General features: G+C 40.4%; 1 protein-coding gene across 1 annotated transcript in view; it reads left to right on the top strand.

Annotated features, from left to right (window-relative positions):
* The first annotated feature begins 212 nt into the window (after window positions 1–212).
* Window positions 213–22,713, top strand: part of RREB1 (ras responsive element binding protein 1) — a 91,329-nt gene continuing 68,828 nt past the window's right edge. Inside the window, exons 1-3 of the mRNA XM_042780219.1 lie at window positions 213–383; window positions 5,520–5,609; window positions 7,826–7,989. Of these exons, the coding sequence (XP_042636153.1) occupies window positions 213–383; window positions 5,520–5,609; window positions 7,826–7,989 (425 nt within the window). The remainder of the gene's footprint in view (window positions 384–5,519; window positions 5,610–7,825; window positions 7,990–22,713) is intronic.

The following is a 22,713-nucleotide window of genomic DNA, read 5'->3' as shown; positions in this document are numbered from 1 at the left end:
TTAGTTGGAAGCTTGAATCATTACAGCCATGGGTATTGCTTTAAACTGAAGAAAGCAGGCTTTAGGCTTTTTGACTTGATCAGTTATAGAAACCCAGCCAGTGCCACCTGGCCACAATGTCAGCCTACCCTTGATAGCGATCAATCGCATCAGTAATTTCCGATTTTCAGTTCTATGGCAGAGGCTTCTTATGCGCATAAACCCTTGTCCCAATGACGTCAAGTTCGCCCATTGGCTTGGAAGGTTCAGACTTATCTTCCATCAACACCATGATGTCAGCAGTAATGAGTGTAGGGAAGATCGCCGAGAATGGCGGAAGCTCCCAGGGCGTCAAGTCCCCCACAAAGCCTCCAGGACCAAATCGGATTGGCAGAAGGAACCAGGTAAGCTTTCGTAGACTTGGCCATGAAGCCTGGTGGGTTTAGTCTCTGAGAACATTGAAAAAAGGATGTTCCCTTTAGTCCCAGCTTTCTAAGACACAGCCTTGGCTTTGTTTGGGATTAAATTAATATACCCAGAGGTCTTAATGTTTCAGGAGCAAATATTTCATAGCTTATGTCAGTTTCCTTTCATGGAGAAAATTTTCTTTGCTAAATGTTGGTGAACGTTCCCTTACTCTCTGTCCCATAATTTGATTTGGATGCAAGCTTTCATCATATGATGACCAAGGCAAAGAACGTGACTTATTTGACTTATTCTTCTGCTATAATGTGCTTTGTTTCCTTTTTCACACAGCTGGTTAATGGGATTTTCAAAGCCACTGCTTTTTTTTTTTTTAGTGTCTTTAGATTGGATAACAAATAAGTACTATTTATACTGAGACTGCTATTTCTCTCACCTCCCCCCTGCTCAGAATCCATTGGGATATAACATGAGTTTTTAATTAATATATAAATGGGCACTTTTGAAAAGTTATACTGACAGAGGTAAAGAGTGAGGCAGAAGGTGAATAGATCTCATTTTTTCTCTGAATCCATATGATATGAATTAACTACTTAACTCCACATTTCATTTTTCATTTAACTGATTAAATGGGGTTATACCAAACCTTAGGGAGATGTTCTTCTGGGTTTATCTAGGTACTAGGGGTAGATACTAGGAGCTCTGGTGACGTAGTGCCTAAAGCATTTGACTGCTAACCAGAAAGCTGACGGTTCAAATCCACCAGCCATTCCTCGGAAGGAAGATTGGGCACTCCACTTCCATAGTGATACTGCCTCAGAAACCCAAGGGAGGGGTTGCCACGAGTCGGATCCGACTCGACAGCAGTGAGTTTGGTTTTGGGGTTTTTTTAGGGGTAGATAGGAAAGTAAACCTGTTGGATTTTATGAATTCACTTTATTCGGTAATTGTCCTTACAAAGAGATCTGTAAGCACATCGCTGATGGTTTTCTATACATTCTTAGAAGTACATCGTTAGTTAAGGCCTTTGATACAACATGCACTCCAGAAAAAGCACCGCCAGCCTATATAGTCCCATCAGCTGTAGGTGAAAATGTCAATTTCTCACCCCTTCTCGAGGCTGAAGCTTGACAGTTAAATGATGCTTTAGGGTCGGGGCATTGATCTCTTTTCTGTCTTTTCCCCTTATCTCCATATGCTTCTCTTCCTGTGGGTACCTGAGAAAATACTAAGCCTGCATGGCTGTGGCCTGAACAAGAAGGAGAGCTAGCTCTGTGAAGAAAAGGTTTACTTCCACTCCCACATGATTGTCCACTGTGTTCATCCATCCATCTGTCCGTCCATCAATCCATTTACCAAAGTGTACCCAGTTCTTACTGCCACCCAGGTCCTGGCTAGGAGCCTCTCATTTCATGATGAATAAGACACATGAGGTCAATGTCCTCCTCTTCTCTGCTCCACCAGCAAAGCATGGCATGGGAGTGGTGGGAAAGGGCTTCCTTAAATAGCACAGCTAGCGTGGCCCCAGCAGAAGCCGAGTTGGCACAAGTCCAGGCTTTAGGCTATATTCCCAGTTGGTCAGAGACCAGAGGTACAGCCATAGCAGGACCCAACATAGCTCCTGTCCCACATGTTAGTAGAGATTGATCCTGAAGGTATGGGGAAGCAGCTGGTGTAGGTGTGACTAGGCCATTTTCACCCTTCTCTTTTTCTCCTTCACTGACTTGATTTTTGAAAAGGATGTCCAGGCCAGAGGTTACACAGTATATTCAGTGAATTCTTCAGAAAACCAGATGCAGTCAGGGAAAGAGTGCCTAGAAGAATAAAGTATCTTTCTTACCTGTGAACAGGATGGGGAGGTTCAGAAGAGGGAAGAGTTCCATCAGGGCCACCAGAGAGTTCCAGGACAGATTAGCCCCAGCGGATGTCTGGCATGGCTGCCAGATTGTTTCATTATGGGGATGGTTAGTTATCACATTAGCTGCTAATTTTATCTTTCAGCTTAGGAAGTGTGTGTTCCTTTTACCAGCAGAGCTGTCATAGGTGGATTTAACTAAGTCCCCAGGAGAGCCTTAGCAAGGGCCATGACACTCTCTTTTCTGTTTGGTTTGTTTTTAAAACTTAAGTCTGAGCCAGCAGACTTCCTTCTTCCAAACCACCTTGGATTTTGTTGCTCTGCCTTGTGTGCAACATACCACTGCCAGCCTCAGAGAACGTTTGGGTTCTGGTTAATGATAAGCCCCAGAGTCAATACCAGCCAGCTCCACCAAGCTGCATAGTATGTCTGGGGTCTCCTTCAAGGTGAACTCAAATGGTCTTGTTTTTTCTTAAATTCGTCTCCTGAAAAGGCTGGCTGGCCACTTACAGGCCTGACTTTCCAACATTTACTCATATCCTACTGGTGAATTTTTCTTTACATGTATGCGTATATACACATATACACACACACACATGTATGTATGTGTGCGTATGATATATGTATATATATTACACACACATACACACACACATATATATGGATTCCTTGGGTCATGCAAATGATTAACTTGCTCATTTGCTAACCAAAAGGTTGGAAGTTCAAGTCCATCCAGAGGCACCTTGGAAGAAAGGCCTGGTGATCTACTTCTGAAGAAATTAGCTGTGGAAAACCCTGTGGAGCCACAGTTCTGCTCTGAAACACATGGGGCCACTCTTAAGTTGTAATCCACTCAACAGAAATTGGTGTGTTTATGTGGTGATTTTGTAAAAGTACCCAGAAACTGAACTTGACCCTGACGTTTGGCCCAGCTATTTTATGACAGATGTTCTTATTTTATGGCAAATGTTCTTATTCTTGTGTTGCTATTTGTCTGTCTGGTGATCCTTGGCCAGCTCTATTCTGACTGTAGTTGCAGAACTGGGCTAAGAAGATACGATCCCCCTCCACCCTAACACACATTGTACCTCTGGGAGGAGTAGAAGTTTATGGATAACTAGGTGACACAGGGAATTTTTTTTTTTTTTTTTTTGACTGTCTCTGGGTGATTGACTTTTTAGAATCTATATCCTTAAATGTGTTCAATTTGAGAGTGAGAAAATGTATAACGTGCCTTATTCTTAGTCCCAAATCTTCAAATTAGGAAATAATTTATATTGCTTGAAATGAGGATGAGAGTCTTGGAAGAGGAGTGAGAGAAAACCACCTTAGATGATACACACAGACATCCTCCTGCATGCCCTCCTCCCCATCTGCTTGGTGGGGCCATTTGTCTTTATAGTCTTTGGGTAACTTTTATTTCCATCATCGCTCATGAGCAACCACAAAGGTGTTTCCTGTCTGTGCCTCAGACTTTGTCCTTCCTTCTTGGTCAGACTCACATGGCACCATGGATTAGGGCATGGGCTGTAGAATCAACCACCTGAGTTTTAATCCATGTCTGCTGCTTGATAGTTCCCTGATTTGGGACAAGTCACTTGCTTCTCTGTACCTCAGTTTCCTCATTCAGAAAATGGGATACATAATAGTAGCTCTCTCTTAGTGATTATGGAAAAAAAACAGCATTTCTGTATATTCAGAGTTTAGTACATATTAAGTGTTCATTAAATGTTTTTTTTTTATTATTACTATTATTTGTGAGGAATAGGGATACATTCAAACTTACTCAAGCATAAAGGGGTCTGTTGATATACAACCTTGCCCTAAGGTTCTGGCCATGAAGATGACTCCCTCCCTCTCTCTTAGAATACCTGGTGTCTTGCTTTGATCAGCACTGACATTGTTGCCAGCTTGTGGCTTTGACTTACCACAGCCCTGGGTCCAGCCCCAACTCTACATGAACTTTTAATTCAAGTGCTCTTGATGACCTAAATTCGTCATTCCCAAACCCAGGCACGTATCACAATCTCCTGGGCAGGTTGTGATTGTGACACAAATTTCTAGGGTTCAGTACCATCCCTACCCATTGTGAAATCCACATTTCACAAAGCTTCCCAGGTAGTTTTGCTGACCTTTGGGAACCTATTTATCTGCCTTAGTCTTTTAGCATCCCAGTTCCTGGCAGGGGTAGCCAGTCCTTGATCCAGTTAGTTTTGAGGATAGGATTGGGACAGGGATCTGTGGTGCTTAGGGATTGTGGCGATGAGGAGGTGGTGATGGGTACATTCATGCAGATCTCCATGAAGTATTAAAGTGTTTAGGGGTATTCTGTTTGGAAAGAATGGCTATAATGTATGGTTAGTGAAGGAGGTTGTCTCTTTAGGGAACATAAAATGAGCCTCCTAGCCACATACTGGGCACTCTGGTAGCATCGTGGCTAAGGCACTTGACTGCTAACCAGGAGGCTGGCGGTTCAAACCCACAAGCCACTCCTCGGAAGGAAGATGGGACAATCTACTTCCGTAGTGATACTGCCTCAGAAACCCAAGGAAGGGTCGCTATGAGTCGAGTCTGACTCGACGGCATGTAACAACAACAAGAAGCCACATATTGAGCTGACTCTGCTGTAACCATCAGAGTTTGTCATCCCCATCAGAGTTTCAACAGCCACAGCATTCTTCCCTGGGAGCGATGTCAAATAGATGCTAGTAGTAGGTGAAGGGGCCATGTTGATACCCATTGGTAGGGTGGGTTTGTTTGATGAGAACTTTATGTCCTTTCATGTGTTTTGGGGGGCTTCAGAGGCCAGGTAGAAAATAGTGAGGAGCCTGTATCAGACGTGGGAAAAACATTCCTTCTCTAGTTCTGCCATGGCTTGAGCCTTAATGTGCAGCCATTACATATCCATGAAATGCTAACCTCTATCACAGAGTGACTATGACAATTAATTAAGTGGTGTCATTGTAACAAAGCACTAATATTTATGGAGAATATGCTCTGTACTAGGTACTGTTGTGGTGTTTCCTGTGTGTTAATCAACTGAATCCTCACCTCTGTGGCTAGGTGTTACTGTTGTTCCAATTTACCAATGAGGAAACTGAGGACAGGTTTACTAAGTTCATCCCTGCAGCCTCCAGAGCCCATGCTCCTAGCCATGTAGATAGCTCATGAGACACAGGTGGTATTACAGAAATAAATGTTACTGTTTTACTGTGACTTGAAATTCATTCTTCATTCTAATACCTTTTTTTTTTTTTTTAAGGAAACAAAAGAGGAAAAGTCTTCCTATAACTGTCCCCTGTGTGAAAAGATTTGCACTACACAGCACCAGCTAACTATGCACATTCGTCAGGTTTGCCACTTTCTTTTGTATTCTTTTTTTTTTTTTTGGTAGGGGAGGGTGAAAGTTTACAGAGCAAATTCATTTTCCATGTAGTGGTTCATACACATTTTGTTTCATGACATTGCACTTTCCCACAATGGAAACAGCTCTCTTCCTACTTCCTTCCTATAGTTACTTCTTCCCTGTGTCTTTTCTTCCTATGCATTCCTGCCCCCTGAGTTATCTCCCTATGCAAATAGTGCTCTCCTGTTCTCCCATGATTGATGTTCTAAGGAGTATATCTGCCTGATGTAAATGTTTACCCTCTGGTGGTATAGTGCCTAAGACATTTGACTGCTAACCAGAAGGCTGGCGGTTCAAACCCACCAAGCACTCCTCGGAAGGAAGGTTGAGCAATCTGCTTCCCGTGGTGATACTGCCTCGGCCACTATGAGTCGCTCTGACTCAAGGGCACATAACAACAACAACAACAACAACAACAACGAGTGTATCTGCCTGATGGAAATGTTTACCCTGGATGCCTGTCTGTTGTTTGGCTGGAAGCCAGAGGATTGAGTTCAATTCCAGACTTCTTTTGTATCCTTGCTTTAAACCATTCTTCATTAGCAGAGAGCAGGGAACTGTAACTTTTAAAATGTTAAGTGTTAAATTTAACACCTTAGTAGTTTGGGAAGTAAATGCTGAATGATCATTTTTGTGTATTTGTGTAATTTTTAGAATCTTAGATCAACACAGAGCACCTTTTAAAATTTTAAAAAATCTAGTTGAATATATATTTATATACATATATATGTGTATGTGTGTTTATACACACACACACACTCATACATACATATACACACATCTATGTATGTAAAACAGAAGTCTCTTTTCATTGCATGGGGCTTGTCAGTGTAAGCACATCCCCTTTCAGTTTGATGAGATTATAGATGTAGACCTCTGCCTTCTTATATCAATACCAATTTAAGTCCCGCAGCAGGGAATTTACTTGTTTTGGAATCTTTTGTTTTATTTTCTCATGTATTAAGAAATTTATCTTCCTCCCTCTCCTGCTATGACAGATTCTTAAGAGTACTGATGAGTTTAGAACAATGAAGGACTAGAATGAAGGCGGGGTACTGAATAATAAAATAGTTGGGTTTGGATAGAAATGTTCTTCTTGCCGTATTTCAGAGTCAAAATCTTTCTAATCTTTGTAGGTTTTGGTTCTCCTCTGACAGCAGGGATAAGCCATAGAGTTTGAAAAGGGGCTGCTGACTTGTAGTATTTCACATGTCTGCTTCATAGCTGAAAGTCCTTCTGTTCATAGGAGTTAATATCTGTGGTCAGTACCTCTGTGTTTCACAGAAAGTCTTGCAAAGGCTTCCACCTCTGAGCCTCGCAGTGGAAGAATTTTTCCAAACTGGAACATGGAAGTAGAAGACAATCACACAAAATAGTTATTTTCCTGGATTCCTAATATATTTCAGTGTTATAGAAGATGTTTTCATTTCCTAGGGCTGTCACAACAAAGTAGCGCAAAGTAGATGGCTTTAAGAGAGATTTATTGTTTACCAGTTCTGGAGGCTACCCGCTGCTGCTGAGTCGATTCTGACTCATAGCAACTCTATAGGGCAGAGTAGAACTGCCCCATAGAGTTTCCAGGGCTGTAAATCTTTACAGAAGCAGACTGCCACATCTTTCTCCCAATGGGTTCAAGCCATGAATCTTTTGTATCTCAACCAAGCACCTTAACCACTGAGCTACCAGGGCTGCTTTGTGGAGGCTAGGTATCTGAAATCAGGGCATTGGAAGGGCTGTGCTCTCTCAATGTAGGTGGAAATTCTCCTTGTCTCTCTCAGTTTCTGATAGCCCTGGGCATTTCTTGGCATTCCTTTACTTATATCCTCACAACTGTCTTTTTTTGTGTGTGTGATCATCTCTGTCTTTTCTCTCTTTTATAAGACACCACTCAGGAGGGGTTAGGAATATGACTTAACTGATAACATCTTCAAATAAAGTCCCTTCATCCCCAAATACGATCTATTCATAGGTACAGAGGTTAGGATTTCAACATACCTTTTTGAGGGACACAATCCATAACAAAAGATAGTTAAAACGAAACAGAAAAAAAAGTAGCTGAAAAACCATGCTCATTTTTTATCAAGTCTGGAACTTGTATTTAGTAGTAGCTGAGTTTCTGGCCCATCTTCTTAAGTGATCAGTGAAATTCTTGTTTCCTTCAGCACAATACAGACACTGGAGGAGCCGACCATTCTTGTAGCATCTGCGGGAAGTCGCTGAGCTCGGCCAGCTCCCTGGACCGACACATGCTGGTGCACTCTGGCGAACGGCCGTATAAGTGTACCGTGTGTGGCCAGTCCTTCACCACGAATGGAAACATGCACAGGTGGGTGAGAGCACCTTCACCTGGGAAACTGGCTGGGCATCTGGAGGTGGGTGGCAAGTACAGTGGCCTAAGGTGTCAGAAGACTTGCCAAGAGGCACAAAGAATTCTTGAGTTGTGCTCACTGTATTGCAAAGCCAGAAATGGTATTGTTTGCCTGTGGGTCCTCTCTCCAGGGTATTAGAGATGTCTGGTCATGGGAAACAAAGGACCTGGGTACAGTCTTTGTTTCTCTGGGGTTCATCAAAAGGAAACACTAAAATACTATTTTGTCAGTTGGAGTCTCTTGGTTTTGGTGCAGAGGTGCGCAGCTTCATGCAAAGTAACCAACCATATGCCTGCCAGATCACTCAGTCCTTTTCCTTGAGAAAAATTTCTGGGACCTTTTAATCAATAGTTAAATGACTTTGTCCTGGAGCTTTGGGATAAGATAGGATAAAATGGAGAAAAAGAGTATCTGATACGTGGCAGAAATTACCAGCTGGGTGGATTACAGTTGCTTACTAAGAAGTGGGAGGAGAGAGCACAGTGGCAGTTGTGTTCAAATGTTGTGGGACAAGCCAATGGGAAATATACTTTGGAGAAAGATTACCTATATTTTGAAGGTGTAAGACAGAAAGACTTCAAAAGTTAACTGACATTTTGTGTATATTTATTTAAAAATAAAAGATTACATAACTGTTTCATAAATAGGTAAATTTACTTAATATGGTTGCATGTTATATTAGAATATATCTTATACATTAATGTCAGTATATAAATACTAAGATGAAAAGTGGTCTGTTTTATTCCACCTAAAAAATCATTTTATGAACACCAGTGGTATCTACTTTAGGGAACACTGGTATATTGGTAATTTTATAGATTTTTGGAATTAGGCATGTGAATTCAAATGTCAAGCCTACATTTATAAGTGGTCTATCCTTGATACCTGTTACTTAACATCTTTGTGCCTTAGTTTCCTTGTCTATAAAATGAGAGTATTAGTAGTATCTACTTCCTTGAGCATATTGAGGACTAAAGTGCACCTGACCCATGCCATGGAATATTCAGTCACCTTGTATGCATGAGAAAGGCGGACAGTGAATAGGAAGACTGAAGAATTGATGCCTTTGAATTAAGATGTTGGCAAAGAATATTGAATATACCATGGACTGCCAGAAGAATGAACCAATATGTCTTACAAGAATTACAGCTGGAAGGCTCCTTAGAAGGACAAATGGAGAGACTTTGTTTCACATACTTTGGACATGTTATCAGGAGAGGACCAGTCCTTGGAGAAGGATATCATGCTTGGTAAAGTAGAGGGTCAGTCAAAAAATTAAAGGAAGACCCTCAATGAGGTATTGACAAAATACTACTGCAACAAGTGGCTCAGACATAAAATTTATGAGGATGGTGCAGGACTGGGCAGTGTTTCGTTCTGTTGTACACAGGGTCACAGTGAATCAGAACCGACTCGATGGCACCTGACAACAACTTTATTAGATTAGGATGAGAATTAGGAGATGAGTTTAGCATACAGTTCCTGGCACATGGTAAGCCCAATAAGTGTTATTTTCTGTTACTATTATTTGCATTTCTAAATAATACTGCAATTATTTAATGCCTATGGATTTCTCAGTCTAAATTTCTAGAAGATAGTATATGACTTCGTGAAAAGTATGAATATTTATTTTTGAAGATTTTTCCCAAGATGTTTTGCCTTTTTTTCTCTCTATCTTTTCTCCTCCATATATATTTCAGTTTTCAAGGGTCATTGTCTTTACCCTTCTCCTTAAGAGTATGTTTTTGGTTCAAAGATGGAATTGAATAGTGTCACCATTTCTTATTATGGTGTTTTACATTTCAGCTTTTTATTACACCCTTTGGGAACTCTGGTGGCATAGTGCCTAAGGCATTTGACTGCTAACCAGAAGGCTAGTGGTTCAAACCCACTAGCTACTCCTTGGAAGGAAGACTGGGCATGGGCAGTCTACTGCCATAGAGATAGATACTACCTCGGAAACCCAAGGAAGGGTCACTATGAGTCGCAGTCGACTCGACAGCAGTGTTTGGTTTGGTTTTTTTGGTTTTGTTCTGTAAGTATCCTTATGCCTTTTTGTTTAGACCTCCTCTTTGTATCCCCCAAGTTCCCCCTCCAAAAAGTCCTTCGTCCTTTACGTATTTGCCCTTGTCAAAATTGGGTCCTAGAAGTTCTACTGCCTCTTCCTTCTTAGGTGTTTCCCTACTTTTCTTCTTCCAGCCACCTATCCTGCTGACCTCCCCACAGGCCAGCCCTGAGTAGGGCAGTGCGGGTATTGGTGAAAAGCACCCTTCTTGCAGCTATGTAACTCCAGTACCGCCATGCTTATGATCCTCAGTGAGACCTCTCTGGTCTTCGGCCCAACCATTGCTGATTTGGAAAGCTTCCATTTTTGAGTCAGTGTTCTGTGATTGAATATGCTGAATCAAACCATACTCACCACCATCAAGTCGATTCCAACTCGTAGCAACCCTCATTGGGTTTCCAAGGCTATACATCTTTATGGAAGAAGACTGCCTCATCTCTCTTTTGTGGAGCAACTGGTGGGTTTAAACCACCAACCTTTTGGTTAGCAGCCAAACGCCTTAACCACTGTACCATCATAGCTCCTTGTGATTGAATGTAGAGAATGTTAAATTCACCTATAAAAGGTGTAGTTACTGTATTCTCTAGGGATGCCTCCAAGAATGCATTTTAAAAAATAATCATAACTAAAGCTACAGCACATAGTGTATCAAACACTCAGCTAAGCAGTCTGCATTTAATTTAGTTTACTTTTTACATTTTTATTAAAATCCACATACCATATATTTCATCCATTTAAAGTATACAATTCAGTAGAGGTTAGTGTATTTACAGAGTTGTACAGCCATTGCAACAGTTTTCAAACATTTTTATCACTCAAAAAAAAAACAAACCCATATCCATTAACAGTCACTCCTTAGTTCCTTCCATCCTCTTCCTTTAGCTACTGGCAGACACTAATCTACTTTCTATCTATAGATTTCTCTACTCTGGACATTTCATATAAATGGAATTATACAATATGTGGTCTTCTGTGGACTGGCTTTTCCAACTTAGCATAATGTTCTCAAGATATATCCATATTGTAGTATGAATCAGTATTTCATTTCTGTTTTATTGCTAAGTAATTCTCCATTGTATGGTTATAAACCAAAACCACTGCCATTGAGTTCATTCCACCTCATAGCAACCACATAAGACTGAGTAGAACTGCCCCCAAAGGATTTTCGAGGTTGTAAATCTTTTTGGAAGCAGATGGCCACATCTTTCTCTCGTGGAGCGGCTGGTGGGTTCAAGCTACTAACATTTCTGGTTGCAGCTGAGCACTTAAACCACTGTGCCATAAGAGCGCCTTTGGTATACTATGTTCTATTTTTCACTCATTAGTTGACAGACAGACATTTGGGTTGCTTCCACGTTTTTCTATTTATGAATGATGTTTCTGTGATCATGTGCAAGTTTCTGTGGGGACATACATCTTAGGTACCTAAGAGAAATGAAAAAGTATGTCCCCACAGAAACTTACACATGAATGTTTACAGAAATATCTTAGGTATATACCAGGAGCTCTGGTGGTATAGTGCCTAAGGCATTTGACTGCTAACCAGAAGGATGGCAGTTCAAACCCACCAGCCTCTCCTCAGAAGGAAGATTGAGCAATCTACTTCATAGAGAGATACCACCTCAGAAACCCGAGGAGGGGTCGCTATGAGTCGGGACCTACATGGTAGTAAGTTTTATTTTTTTGGGGGTGGGGGATATACACCTAGTAATAGAATTTCTGGGTCATGTGAGAATGCCGTGTTTAACATTTTGAGGAACTGCGAAGCTGTTTACATTCTCACTAGCAAAGTGTAAAGGTTCCAGTTTGCCTACATCCTTGCTAGTATTTTTCTTTTGTGTTTTGGTAAAGTGATAGGTCATGGTAGTTTTGATTTACCTTTCCCTATAGGCTTATTGGCCAAATTATACATCTTTGGTAAAATATCTATTCAGGTCTTTGCTATCTTTTTTAATTTAGTTATTTGTCTTTTTATTGTTGAATTTTAACAATTCTTTGTTCTAGATACAAGTCCTTTATCAGATAGCTGATCTGCAAATGTTTTCTCCCATTACATGGATTGGCTTTTCTTTTTCTCAGTGGTATCATTTGCAACACAAAAGTTTTAAATTTGATTTTTCTTTTGTCACTTTTTTTTGGTGGCATATATAAGGCTTTGCCTAACCCAGTGTCACAAAATGTACTGTCTTTTCTAAGAGAGCTCTGGTGACATAATGTCTAAGGCATTTGACTGCTAACCAGAAGGCTAGCAGTTCAAACCCACCAGCCACTTCTTGGAAGGAAGGTTGGGCAATCTACTTCTTTAGAGGTAGCACTTCGGAAACCCAAGGGAGGGATCGCTATGTGTCAGACCCGATTCAATGGTAGTGAGTTTGGTTTGGTATCTTTTCTAAGGGAGCTCTGGTGGTGTAGTGCCTAAGGCATTTGACTGCTAACAAGAAGGCTGGTGGTTCAAACCCACCAGCCACTCCTTGGAAGGAAGACGGGGCAATCTCCTTCTGTAGAGATACTGCCTCGGAAACCCAAAGACAGATCACTATGAGTCGAAATTGACTCAACAGCCGTGAGATCTTTTCTAAAAGTTGTATAGCTTTAGTTCTTGTATTTTGGTCTGTGATCCTTTTTGGGTTACTGTTTGTGGTACAAGGATGTGGTCCAATTTCGTTCATTTGCATGTGTATGTCCAGTTGTTCAGGCACCATTTGTTGAAAAGACTATTCTTAAGCCATTGCATTCTCTCAGTGCCCTTGTCCAAAATTCATTGACCATATGTGTACAGACTAATTAATGGACTCAGTTCTGTTCCATTGATCTTATATGTCTGTTGTTATGCCAGTACCATATTGTCTTTATTAGAGTAGCCTTGTAGTGAATTTTGAAATTGGGATGTGTAAGTCCTTCCCAGCTTTGTTCTTTCAAGATTGTTTTGGCTGTCCTAGGTTCATATGAATTTTGGGAGCAGCTTGTCGATTTCTGCAAAAATGGCAGCTGGGATTTTGATAGGGTTTGCTTTGAATCTATAAATCCATTTAGGGAGTATTGCCACCTTTACAATATCACACAATATCAAATCTTGCAATCTGTGAACATGGGATGTCTTTCCATTTATTTTGTCTTCTCAGCTTTCTTTTCAACAGTATCTAATGGTTTTCAGAGTATAAGTTTTATGTTGTTGTTAGTTGCCATCAAGTCAAATCTGACTTATAGCTCCACAGGGGCCTTGTGACCTTTTGGAAGCTGATAATGGTCCTGTCTCCTGAGACCCTTCTGGTGGGTTCAAACCGTCAACCTTTCAGCTAATAGCAGAGTGCTTTTTTTAGGCTGTATTCTTTATGAGAATAGATGCCTGATCTTTCTCCCACAGAGCCCACTGGGTGGGTTCAAACCACCAGTCTTTTCAGTTAGCAGCTGAGTGCTTCACTGTTGTGCCACCAGAGCTCCTTTGTTCATTGCTACTATATAGAAATATGATTTGACTTTTGTATGAGTGTTCTGTTATGCACCGTTGGGGGGAAAAAAGGATAATATGCACATTATTTGCATAAAAATACAGTGATACCTCATAGAATGAGTTGAAAAGTGTCCCCTTCTCTATTTCTGAGAGGAGTTTCTTGCTCTCACTACTTCTAGTCAGTTTTATTTACATGTTTGTAGAATTTCCTAGTGAAGGCATAAGGCATCTGGGCTTGATTTTATTTGTGAAAACTTTTAAAATTAGTAATTAGTCTTACTGTAAATCTATTCCTATTTCCTATTTCTTCTTGAGTTCATTTCAGTCTTTTTTTTCTTTTGTTCTGTGTAGGAATTTGTCCATTTTGTGGTTATCTAATCAATTAGCATATAGATTTTCATAGTGTTACCTTATAATCCTTTTTATTTCTTTCATTCTTGACTTTAGTGATTTGAGTCATCTTTTTTTCTTGTTAGTCCAGCTAAAGATTTGTCAATTTGTTGATCTTTTTTAAAGAATCAACTTTTGTCTTCATTGATTTTTCTCTATTATTTTTCTGTTCTCTATTAACTTCCACTCTAATATTTTTCTCCTTCTGCTTGTTAGAGGTTTCATTTGCAGAAGAGTGAGTTATTGATTTGACATCTTTTGTTAGTATAGGCATCTGCTGCTATCAGTTTACCTCTAAACACTGCTTTAGCTGCATCCCATAAGTATATTATAATTTCCCTTGTGATTTCTTCTTTGAGCCACTGGTTATTTAGGCATCTGTTATTTAATTCCCAAGTTTTAAAATTTTCCCTTTTTTAAAAAAAAAAAAATTTATTCCATTGTAGTCAGAAAACATGCTTGGTATGCTTTTAATTGTTTTAAATTTACTGAGACCTGTTTTATGGCCTAATACGTGGTTGATCCTGGGGGATGTTCCATGTGCACTTAAGAAGAATGTTCGGGGGACAGCTTAGTCAATTGGCATAGCATAGTTCACAAAGATCTTGTTTTACATCCTAGGTTAGTAAGTAGTGTCTGGGGTCTTAAAAGCTTATAAATGGCCATCTAAGATAGAGCTATTGGTTTCTACTTGTACAGAGCAAAAGAGAATGAAGGCAATCAAAGGCTCAAAGAAGAAACTGGTCCATGGGACTAATAATAGCCCACATGAACCATGGCCCTCTCTAACCTGAGACCAGAACTAGATGGTGGCCAGTTACCACTATCGACTGTTCTGATAAGGATACAACAGAAGGTCCTAGATAGAACAGGAGAAAAATGTAGACCAAAACTGAAATTCCTAAAAAATGCTAGACTTACTAGACTAATAAAAACTAGAGGAACCCCCACATTTACTGCCCTAAGATGACCTTTGAACTAGTGTTTGAAACTACTTCTGTAGTCACCTTTCAGCCAAATATTGATATTGATTGCCTTTTAATCAATATCACCATGATTTATGTGTTCCTTAAACAATTAATTAATTACATGAGACCAAATGGTCAATATATACCCAAAAGCAAAGATGAGGAGGGGAAAGGAAGCTAGATCAATGGAAACAGAACAAACAGAATGGAAATGAACAAGAATGCTGATACAATGTAAAAGTGACAACCAATGGCATGGAACAATTTGCCTAACAATTATTAAAGGGGGCCTAATTTGCTGTGTAAAGTTTCACCTAAAACACAGTACTTTTTTTTTTTTTTTTTTAAAGAGGAACATATATCCTGGTGTTATGAGATAGAGTGTTGTATGGATGCTTGTTAGGTCTGGTTGGTTTATAGTGTTGTTTAAGTCTTTTTCAGTGTTGCTCTCCACTTATATTTATGTGCTCTGCCTTGTATGTTTTATGTAATTATTGTTCCATTTTGCAAATGAGGAAACTTGCCTAGGATCAAAGTAACTGGCAGAAGTGAAATTTTTAACATAGTCTGACTGGCTTCAAAGGCTGAACTTTTAAAGTATGTTGTTGTTGTTGTTATGTGCCGTTAAAGTATAAGGAAAGAAATAATAAACGTGACTTTTATGTCACTTTGCAGTTAGACAAAAGCACATTTCTGTCCCCACTCTCAAAACAGTTCCATATTGTCTAAGAGCATTACTTACAACATGAAATGACCCCAGTCATCCTACTAGCATAGTCCACGCTGTATGGCAAGCATGAAATAACTTTGATGACAGCCATCCATTTTACTTTGAATTTATTATTGCATGCTGTTTGCACATATGTAGAGGTAGACTAAGAAATGATCTTAAATGTTATAAAAACACAGCCGTGGTGTTATCCTAAGATACATTTCTCATTTACAAATACTGTGTATTGGAGTCGTTTATAAATTATTGCTTATTAGTGTAAGTCCTTAGGGATGTATGTATGTGCTCATTTTTAGTTTTGCACTAATGATTTTTATTTTGAGGCAGCTTGGTTCAAAGGAGAGGATTAAAAGTTGGAGACTGAGTTCTAATCCTAATTCAGTAGAACTTTGAAGAAATCTTTTGACTCTCCTATACTACTGCTCGGGAGCTCTGGTAGCATAGTGGCTAAAGCACTTGACTGCTAACCAGAAGGCTGGCGGTTCAAACCCACCAGCAAGTCCTCAGAAGGAAGATGGGGCAATCTACTTGCATAGTGATACTGCCTCGGAAACCCAAGGAGGGGTCGCTATGAGTCGGGTCTGACTTGATGGCACACAACAACAACAACATAGTACCTCATTAAGAACTTGAGCTCAAATGGCCCAAAGGGTGAATCCTTGTGAAAGGATTTTGAAGGTTTACAGTACTTCATACCTATCTCATGGGAATGTTGTGAGGATTAATGAGCTAGTACTTTCAAACAGTTAGAATGCTATTGGTGTTGGCTCCATGCACAATAAGATTGAGCTTTTATGATGCATAGGGTTTTCATTGGCTCTGGTGGCATAGTGTCTAAGGCATTTGACTGCTAACCAAAAGGCTAGCAGTTCAAGCCCACCAGCCACTCCTCAGAAGGAAGACTGGGCAATCTACTTCCATAGCGATACCACCCCAGAAACCCAAGGAGGGGTCTCTGTGAGTCTAATTGATTTGACTGCAGTGAGTTTGTTTTGGTTTGGATCTTCAGAAGTAGATTGCCAGGACTTTCTTCCTAATCCATCTTAGTCTGGAACATGCGAGTCTCCACTGTACACGAGGTGCATTGACAAGAAATTGAACCCAGGTCTCCTGCATAGTAGGCAAGGATTCTGTCATTGAACCATCATTGCCTTAAGATAAATACTGAAAATAGTGGTTGTTAAACAGTGAGTATAAGTAAATAGTCATTAATAATAATGCTATCATTATATGTCCCACAAAGGGAACATAGTGAATAAACGTTCCTATAATGCCAGAAAATAAGTTGAGAGGTTTGTGTTATTTGCTTTGTTTTTCTTTCTGCTATACTGAATCTGTAGTTTAAATACCAGAAATTTATCTGGACTACTAGAGGTTACCACACTATATTTATTTTGTCTCTTGTGCAAAAATTTGCAAAGAAGGGGTTAAATAAAGATTTAGTTTTTTTTAATCAGTCACAGTAAAGTCATTACTACCTTACTTTCTTGGCAGGACTGTACTTTTGAAAAAGAAAAATTATAAAAATGTAAAAGCTCTTACAAAAATGTGCCACAGAGCACAGAGTTAGATTTATTTGTCCTAGTGGATCAGTTCCAGAACCTGAGACTTGGTGGAGAGCTGTTATCTTCCCCAAGCACATACCTGTATTACATTGACCAAGGGCCAGAGCTGCCCTAGTACCTTGTACAGGAATTAGAGAGAATCATCTGAACCTAGGTTTTGATTAGCTACATCCTTGCTTGATTTTCAAAGTGCAGGAGGCTGTTAGAGTTTGCAGCTCAAGACCAAAGTACTTTTTCCTGTCTCCCTTCCACCACTACCATTGCTGCCTCCCAGGGTCCATGGGCACTGTCTGGGGCCAAAGCAGAGTCCAGAAGCTTACTTGGGTATGGCTGGCTCTAAAGCCTGATGCTGAGCCAGTGCACAGAGAGCTTATAGCCCCCTTGAGCACAAGTGGACACCCAGGGTGTCTGCATCCTCTACTGTTTGTAACCTACACCTCGGCCCCTTCCACTTCCTCCCTGTCTCCTCTGATGTAGCTCTGTTCTCTGACTTGTGGTTTCTCTCCCCAGCTATGACATGGCTTCTTGTGTTGTGAATTTCTATGCCCAGGTTTATAAGGACTTTATTTCCCAAGGCAGGTCTGGAATAGCCTGGTGTCATTAGGTATAGCCGCCCTCCCCTCTGTTCTTCCTCATGTCTCCTGTCATGAAGACCATCTGCCTGTGCATGTGTGTGCGTGCATGCGTGTGTGCACGTGGGTGTTCGTAGCAATACGCCTAACCTCCCAGGGTCTCCTATAAAGCAGTGGACTGTAGGAAGCACACCCAGGTCTACTACCCCCAAATTTCTGTGGGTGCAGCACCCTGAGGGCCTTATCATGTATCTTCCAACACAGATCCTAAGGGCCACATACTTTTCAGGTTTCAGATTATTTTTAGTTTGACATTGAGGTACTCTTTAGAGATTGCCACATTATTTGGAGACTCCCACTTTTTAGAGCTACTCATTCTATTTCCTTTGGCTGCTAGCTATTTTGTGAGTATGGATTAGCTGTCCTTATTTATAAGAATCAGTTTTTGTAGAGTTTCCTTTACCTTAGTTTTGTGAGAGGACCCTCAGCATATAATCAAATTGGTAAAGTGAAATAACTCAGTAAATAAACAGTAATGAGATAAACTTCGCAGAATGCGGTAGCATATTGAATTATGTTCTGTGCAGTCCTGTGGACAGTTGCTTTGTAGCCCTGATAAAGCACATCTATTACTATACTTTAGCTTCAATAGAGAAATTTAAATGATCATGAAACAAAATATAGAAATTGTTGAATGTAAAATTGGTTTGTTCTGTAAACCTTCATCCAAATCACAATACAAAGTTTAAAAAAAAAGAAAAAAGAACCTTAAATGATATTTTTTCAAAAGGAATTACATTTGATATATGAGAGATGAGAGTGATGTTAACTGCCCCTCATTTTGAAAAAGGTTGAAGAGAGTGTTACCAGATCTGGCACCATTATAATAGTTGCCACTTCCCTGTCTGCAGATTCTCATGTTTTTGAGGTTTGGAAACCTTTATCCCAAACCTTTCTAACCACAACTTAGTTCCTGAGCAAAATAATAGGCTTCCATTAAGTGCAAAACATGTATCATGGAAACATCACATGGCTCCAGCTTTTAGTTTCCCAGAACTCTTTTATCAGTTGCTCCCACGTTGAAAATTTGGATTGAGTGGTGCTTGTCTTCCAAAAAAAACTTGGGAAACTGAGCCAGAGCATGCCCTCTGGGAGAGCTCAATGTAGGAAAAAGGGCATTGAGCTTTGCAATTTGGAACACTTTCCACAAAGCGCTGGAATGAAGAGCTACTGAGAAGCAATAATTGAAAGAGAGGATTGAAATGGACCTCTTTTGGAATAAATCCTGCCTTTGAAATGGGTATTTTTCTTTGCAGATCCATGATTAATTACCTCAGGAAAATAGGAAATTCATTTCTACTTGCTCCTTGTTTTACAAAGTAGAGTTTTAATCCGTAAAGAGTTGTGACATGTGTTATGTTTAAGGACGTGTTGGTCAGTAACAAACTTCTGTGACTGTCTTCGCTATTTATTCTCTGAAGAGTGGGGTGTATTCTCATCCCAGCTATGTCATCAGAAAGAGGAAGACAAAGAAGGAAAATCCCTGGAACATCATCTAGTGGTTTTATTTGCAGGCTCTTTCCAACTAAAATGGGCATGTTTTTTTCTGTTGCTAAGTATAGGAGACATAGACCCTGAGGATGCCGCTGGATAATGGATAGTCTTCAGGAACAGGGGCTTATGTGTTCCTATTATGCTTGGAGAAAATATTAGCTGCCCAGAAATGTGACCTAGTCCATGACTAGTGGGGCCATGGAGGCTCTGGATTTAGCACACGTACTTTCAGATGCTCGGAGCCAGCCTTGGCATGTGCAAAATACTTGGGTAACTCTGCAGCAGGTGGCCTACAGTCCATGGCAAGGCCCTAGGCAGGCAGGCCCAGAGGGAGGACAGTGTCTTGGAGGGAAGGGGACAGTCACTTTTCTACCCCCAATGCCCATCAGGAGGAAGGCCCAGTGTACCTCTGCTTAGTCACATTGTGTTTCTGAGGACACCCTATGACACGTTCTGGTATTTACTGTTTCTCTAGGGTGAAGTGACACCACTCAGAGGTGCAGTCACTCCCACCTTAAGATGAATCTCTTAATCACTAAGTGCCAGCACCTCTGATGTGTCCTCTGAGAAAAAGTATCAGGCTCCATCCACAGGGGAATAAATTATTTGTAATGATAAAAATATGTGGATCACTCTCCCCAGGACTGTATGAACAATTTGTATTCATTGCAATATTTCTATGAAAAAGAAGAAAATGTTGCTGTTGTTGTTAGGTGTCGTCGAGTTGGCTCTGACTCATAGAGACCCTGTGTATAACAGAACAAAACACTGCCTGGTTCTGAGTCAGCCTCACAGTCCTCACTGTACCTGAGCCCATCATTGCAGCCACTGTATCAATCCATCTTGTTGAGGGCTTTCCCCTTTTTTGCTCCACTTTACCAAGGATGATATCCTTCAGGGAATGGTCCCTTCAGACGACCTGACCAGAGTAGGTGAGATGAAGTCTGGCAATTCTCACTTCCAAGGAGCATTCCAGCTGCACCTCTTCCAGGACAGATTTATTAGTTCTTCTGGCAGACCATTGTACTTTCGGAATCCTTCTTCAACACCATAACTCAAAAGCATCAACTCTTCTTCAGTCTTCCTTATTCATTGTCCAGCTTTCACATGCATATGAGGCAATTGAAAACACCATGGCTTGGATTAGGTGTACCTTAGTTTTCAAGGAGACATCTTTGTAAGTGCTTATATAATAACATTTCAGTTGCCTAGCTCTGGTAGCATAGTGCCTAAGGCATTTTTGACTGCTAACCAGAAGGCTAGCGGTTCAAGTCCCAATAGCCACTCCTCGGAAGGAAAGTTGGGCAATCTACTGTGTGATACTGCCTTGGGAACCCAAGGAGGGGTCACTATGAGTCGGGTGTGATTCCATGGCAAATAACTACAACAATAGCAATGTTAAATAAGTGCCCTGGTGGCACAGTGGTTAAGTGCTCAGCTGCCAACCAAAACGTTGGTTGTTCAAAATCACCATACATTCCATGGCAGAAAGATGTGGCAGTCTGCTTCCATAAAGATTTACAGCCTTGGAAACCCTGTGGGAACAGTTCTGCTCTGTCCTATAGGATTACTATAAGTAGGAATTGACTCAACTGGGTTGGGTTGGAGTTTTAGTATTAAATATCTGTTCCATTCCCCTTTGTTTCATTTTGATGAGGTGAAAATACGCTTCAGGGATCCTCAGAAATTTCAACCCATGTAGCACGATGTGTTGTTATTTGCCATCGTGTCTCCTCTGACTCATGGTGACCCCATGTAGAATAGAAACATTACCTGGTCCTGTGCCATATATATGCTCAAGTCCCTGTGGCTACGGTATATTTTAAATACCTTCCAAAGTAGGAGGCTCATCTTGCAGCACTACACTGGACAATATTCTGTGCTTCATCATGTTTTATTGAGCAATTTCTTCTGGAAGCTTTGCAGAAATCTGTCCATCATGGAGATGGGTGATCCTGCTGATACTTGAAAACCAGTGGCATAGCTTCAAGTATCACAACAACATGCAAACCACCACAATATGACAAACTGACAGATAGGTAGGGGTAACTGTATCTAGGAGATCATAATATTTCTGTGATGGCACATACAACTTTACAGAAATGGTTGATGGGTTTATTTAAATGAGTTTTGTTTTTGTTTTGTTTTTAATGTTGGCTGTATATGCACAGTCAGCATAACCATATGTACTGTTCTGAACACAGCCTGTTGCTATTGAGTTGATTCTGGCTCATGGCAACCCCCATGTGTTACAGAGTAGAACTGCTCTGTAGGGTTTTCATGGCTGTAATCTTTACTGAAGCAGATTACCAGCCCTTTCTTCCTTAGCACCACTGGGTGGGTTTTCATTGCCAACCTTTAAGTTAGTAGTCCAGTGTAAACCATTCACGCTGCCCAGGGACTTCTGCTGGATGTAAAACCCTTATACGTATGTTGGCACATAACAACAACAACAACGTATGTTGGCTATTCAGTGAATATTTGCTAGTCTTATGAAGATAGTACTTGGGTATCAGAGGAGTTTTTAGTATATTTAGTACTCTCTGTACTGAAATAAAAGGTATTCTGGTGGCATAGTGCCTAAAGCACTTGACTGCTAACCAGAAGGCTGGTGGTTCAAACCCACCAGCCACCCCTCAGAAGGAAAATTGGGCAGTCTACTTCTGTAGAGATTACTGCCTCAGAAACCCAAGGATGGGCCACTATGAGTTTGGTTTGTGTGTGTGTGTGTGTGTTACTGAAATAGTCAAACAATAATCTTTATCAAAACTATACTTCAGGTGTAGTTTAGAAGGTGTTTCTTTAATGAGGTGAAACTATTCTTTTGACCAGAAGATTAAAAAAAAAATTATTTAACTATACTACCCTTATTCTAAATCATTGCTCATAGTAGTAGTCATTCTTTTGAGCGTCCACATCATTAAGAAGGCCATGATTTTCCATTTGAAAGTGAAAATTTAGAAATCTCTTTATCACAGCAAAGTATCAAAGTTAAGAGTTTTCCTCCAATAGCATTATTAAGCTTTTGCCAAGTAAGTGTAGTGTTTAATTATATTTTAAAATTTTTTTTCAGCTCATTGGCTGAAATTGAAACCTTTCTTGCCTTTATTTTAACTTTAGTAGCAGCTTAAGTAAAGGCTCTGTCTGGAGTTGAGAAAGGATGCTCTATAAGACCCAAAAAACAAACCCACTTCCATTGAGTTGATTCCAACTCACAGCAAAACCCCCATTGGCTTTCAAAGGCGGTAGTAAATCTTTATGGAAGTAGATCGCCCCATCTTCCTTCCCTGGAGTGACTGGTGGGTTTGAACCTCCAACTTTCCGCTTAGCAGTCAAATGCCCTTAAGCACTGCACCTCCAGAGCTCCTTAAGGATACTCCATAAAA

This window comes from Orycteropus afer, unplaced genomic scaffold (assembly GCF_000298275.1).
Source record: "Orycteropus afer afer isolate SDZICR_OR568_19922 unplaced genomic scaffold, OryAfe1.0 scaffold00027, whole genome shotgun sequence".
In the NCBI taxonomy this organism is placed as follows: Eukaryota; Metazoa; Chordata; class Mammalia; order Tubulidentata; family Orycteropodidae; genus Orycteropus; species Orycteropus afer.
Note: the sequence above shows the minus strand (reverse complement) of the source record. Positions and strands in the feature narration are given on the sequence as shown.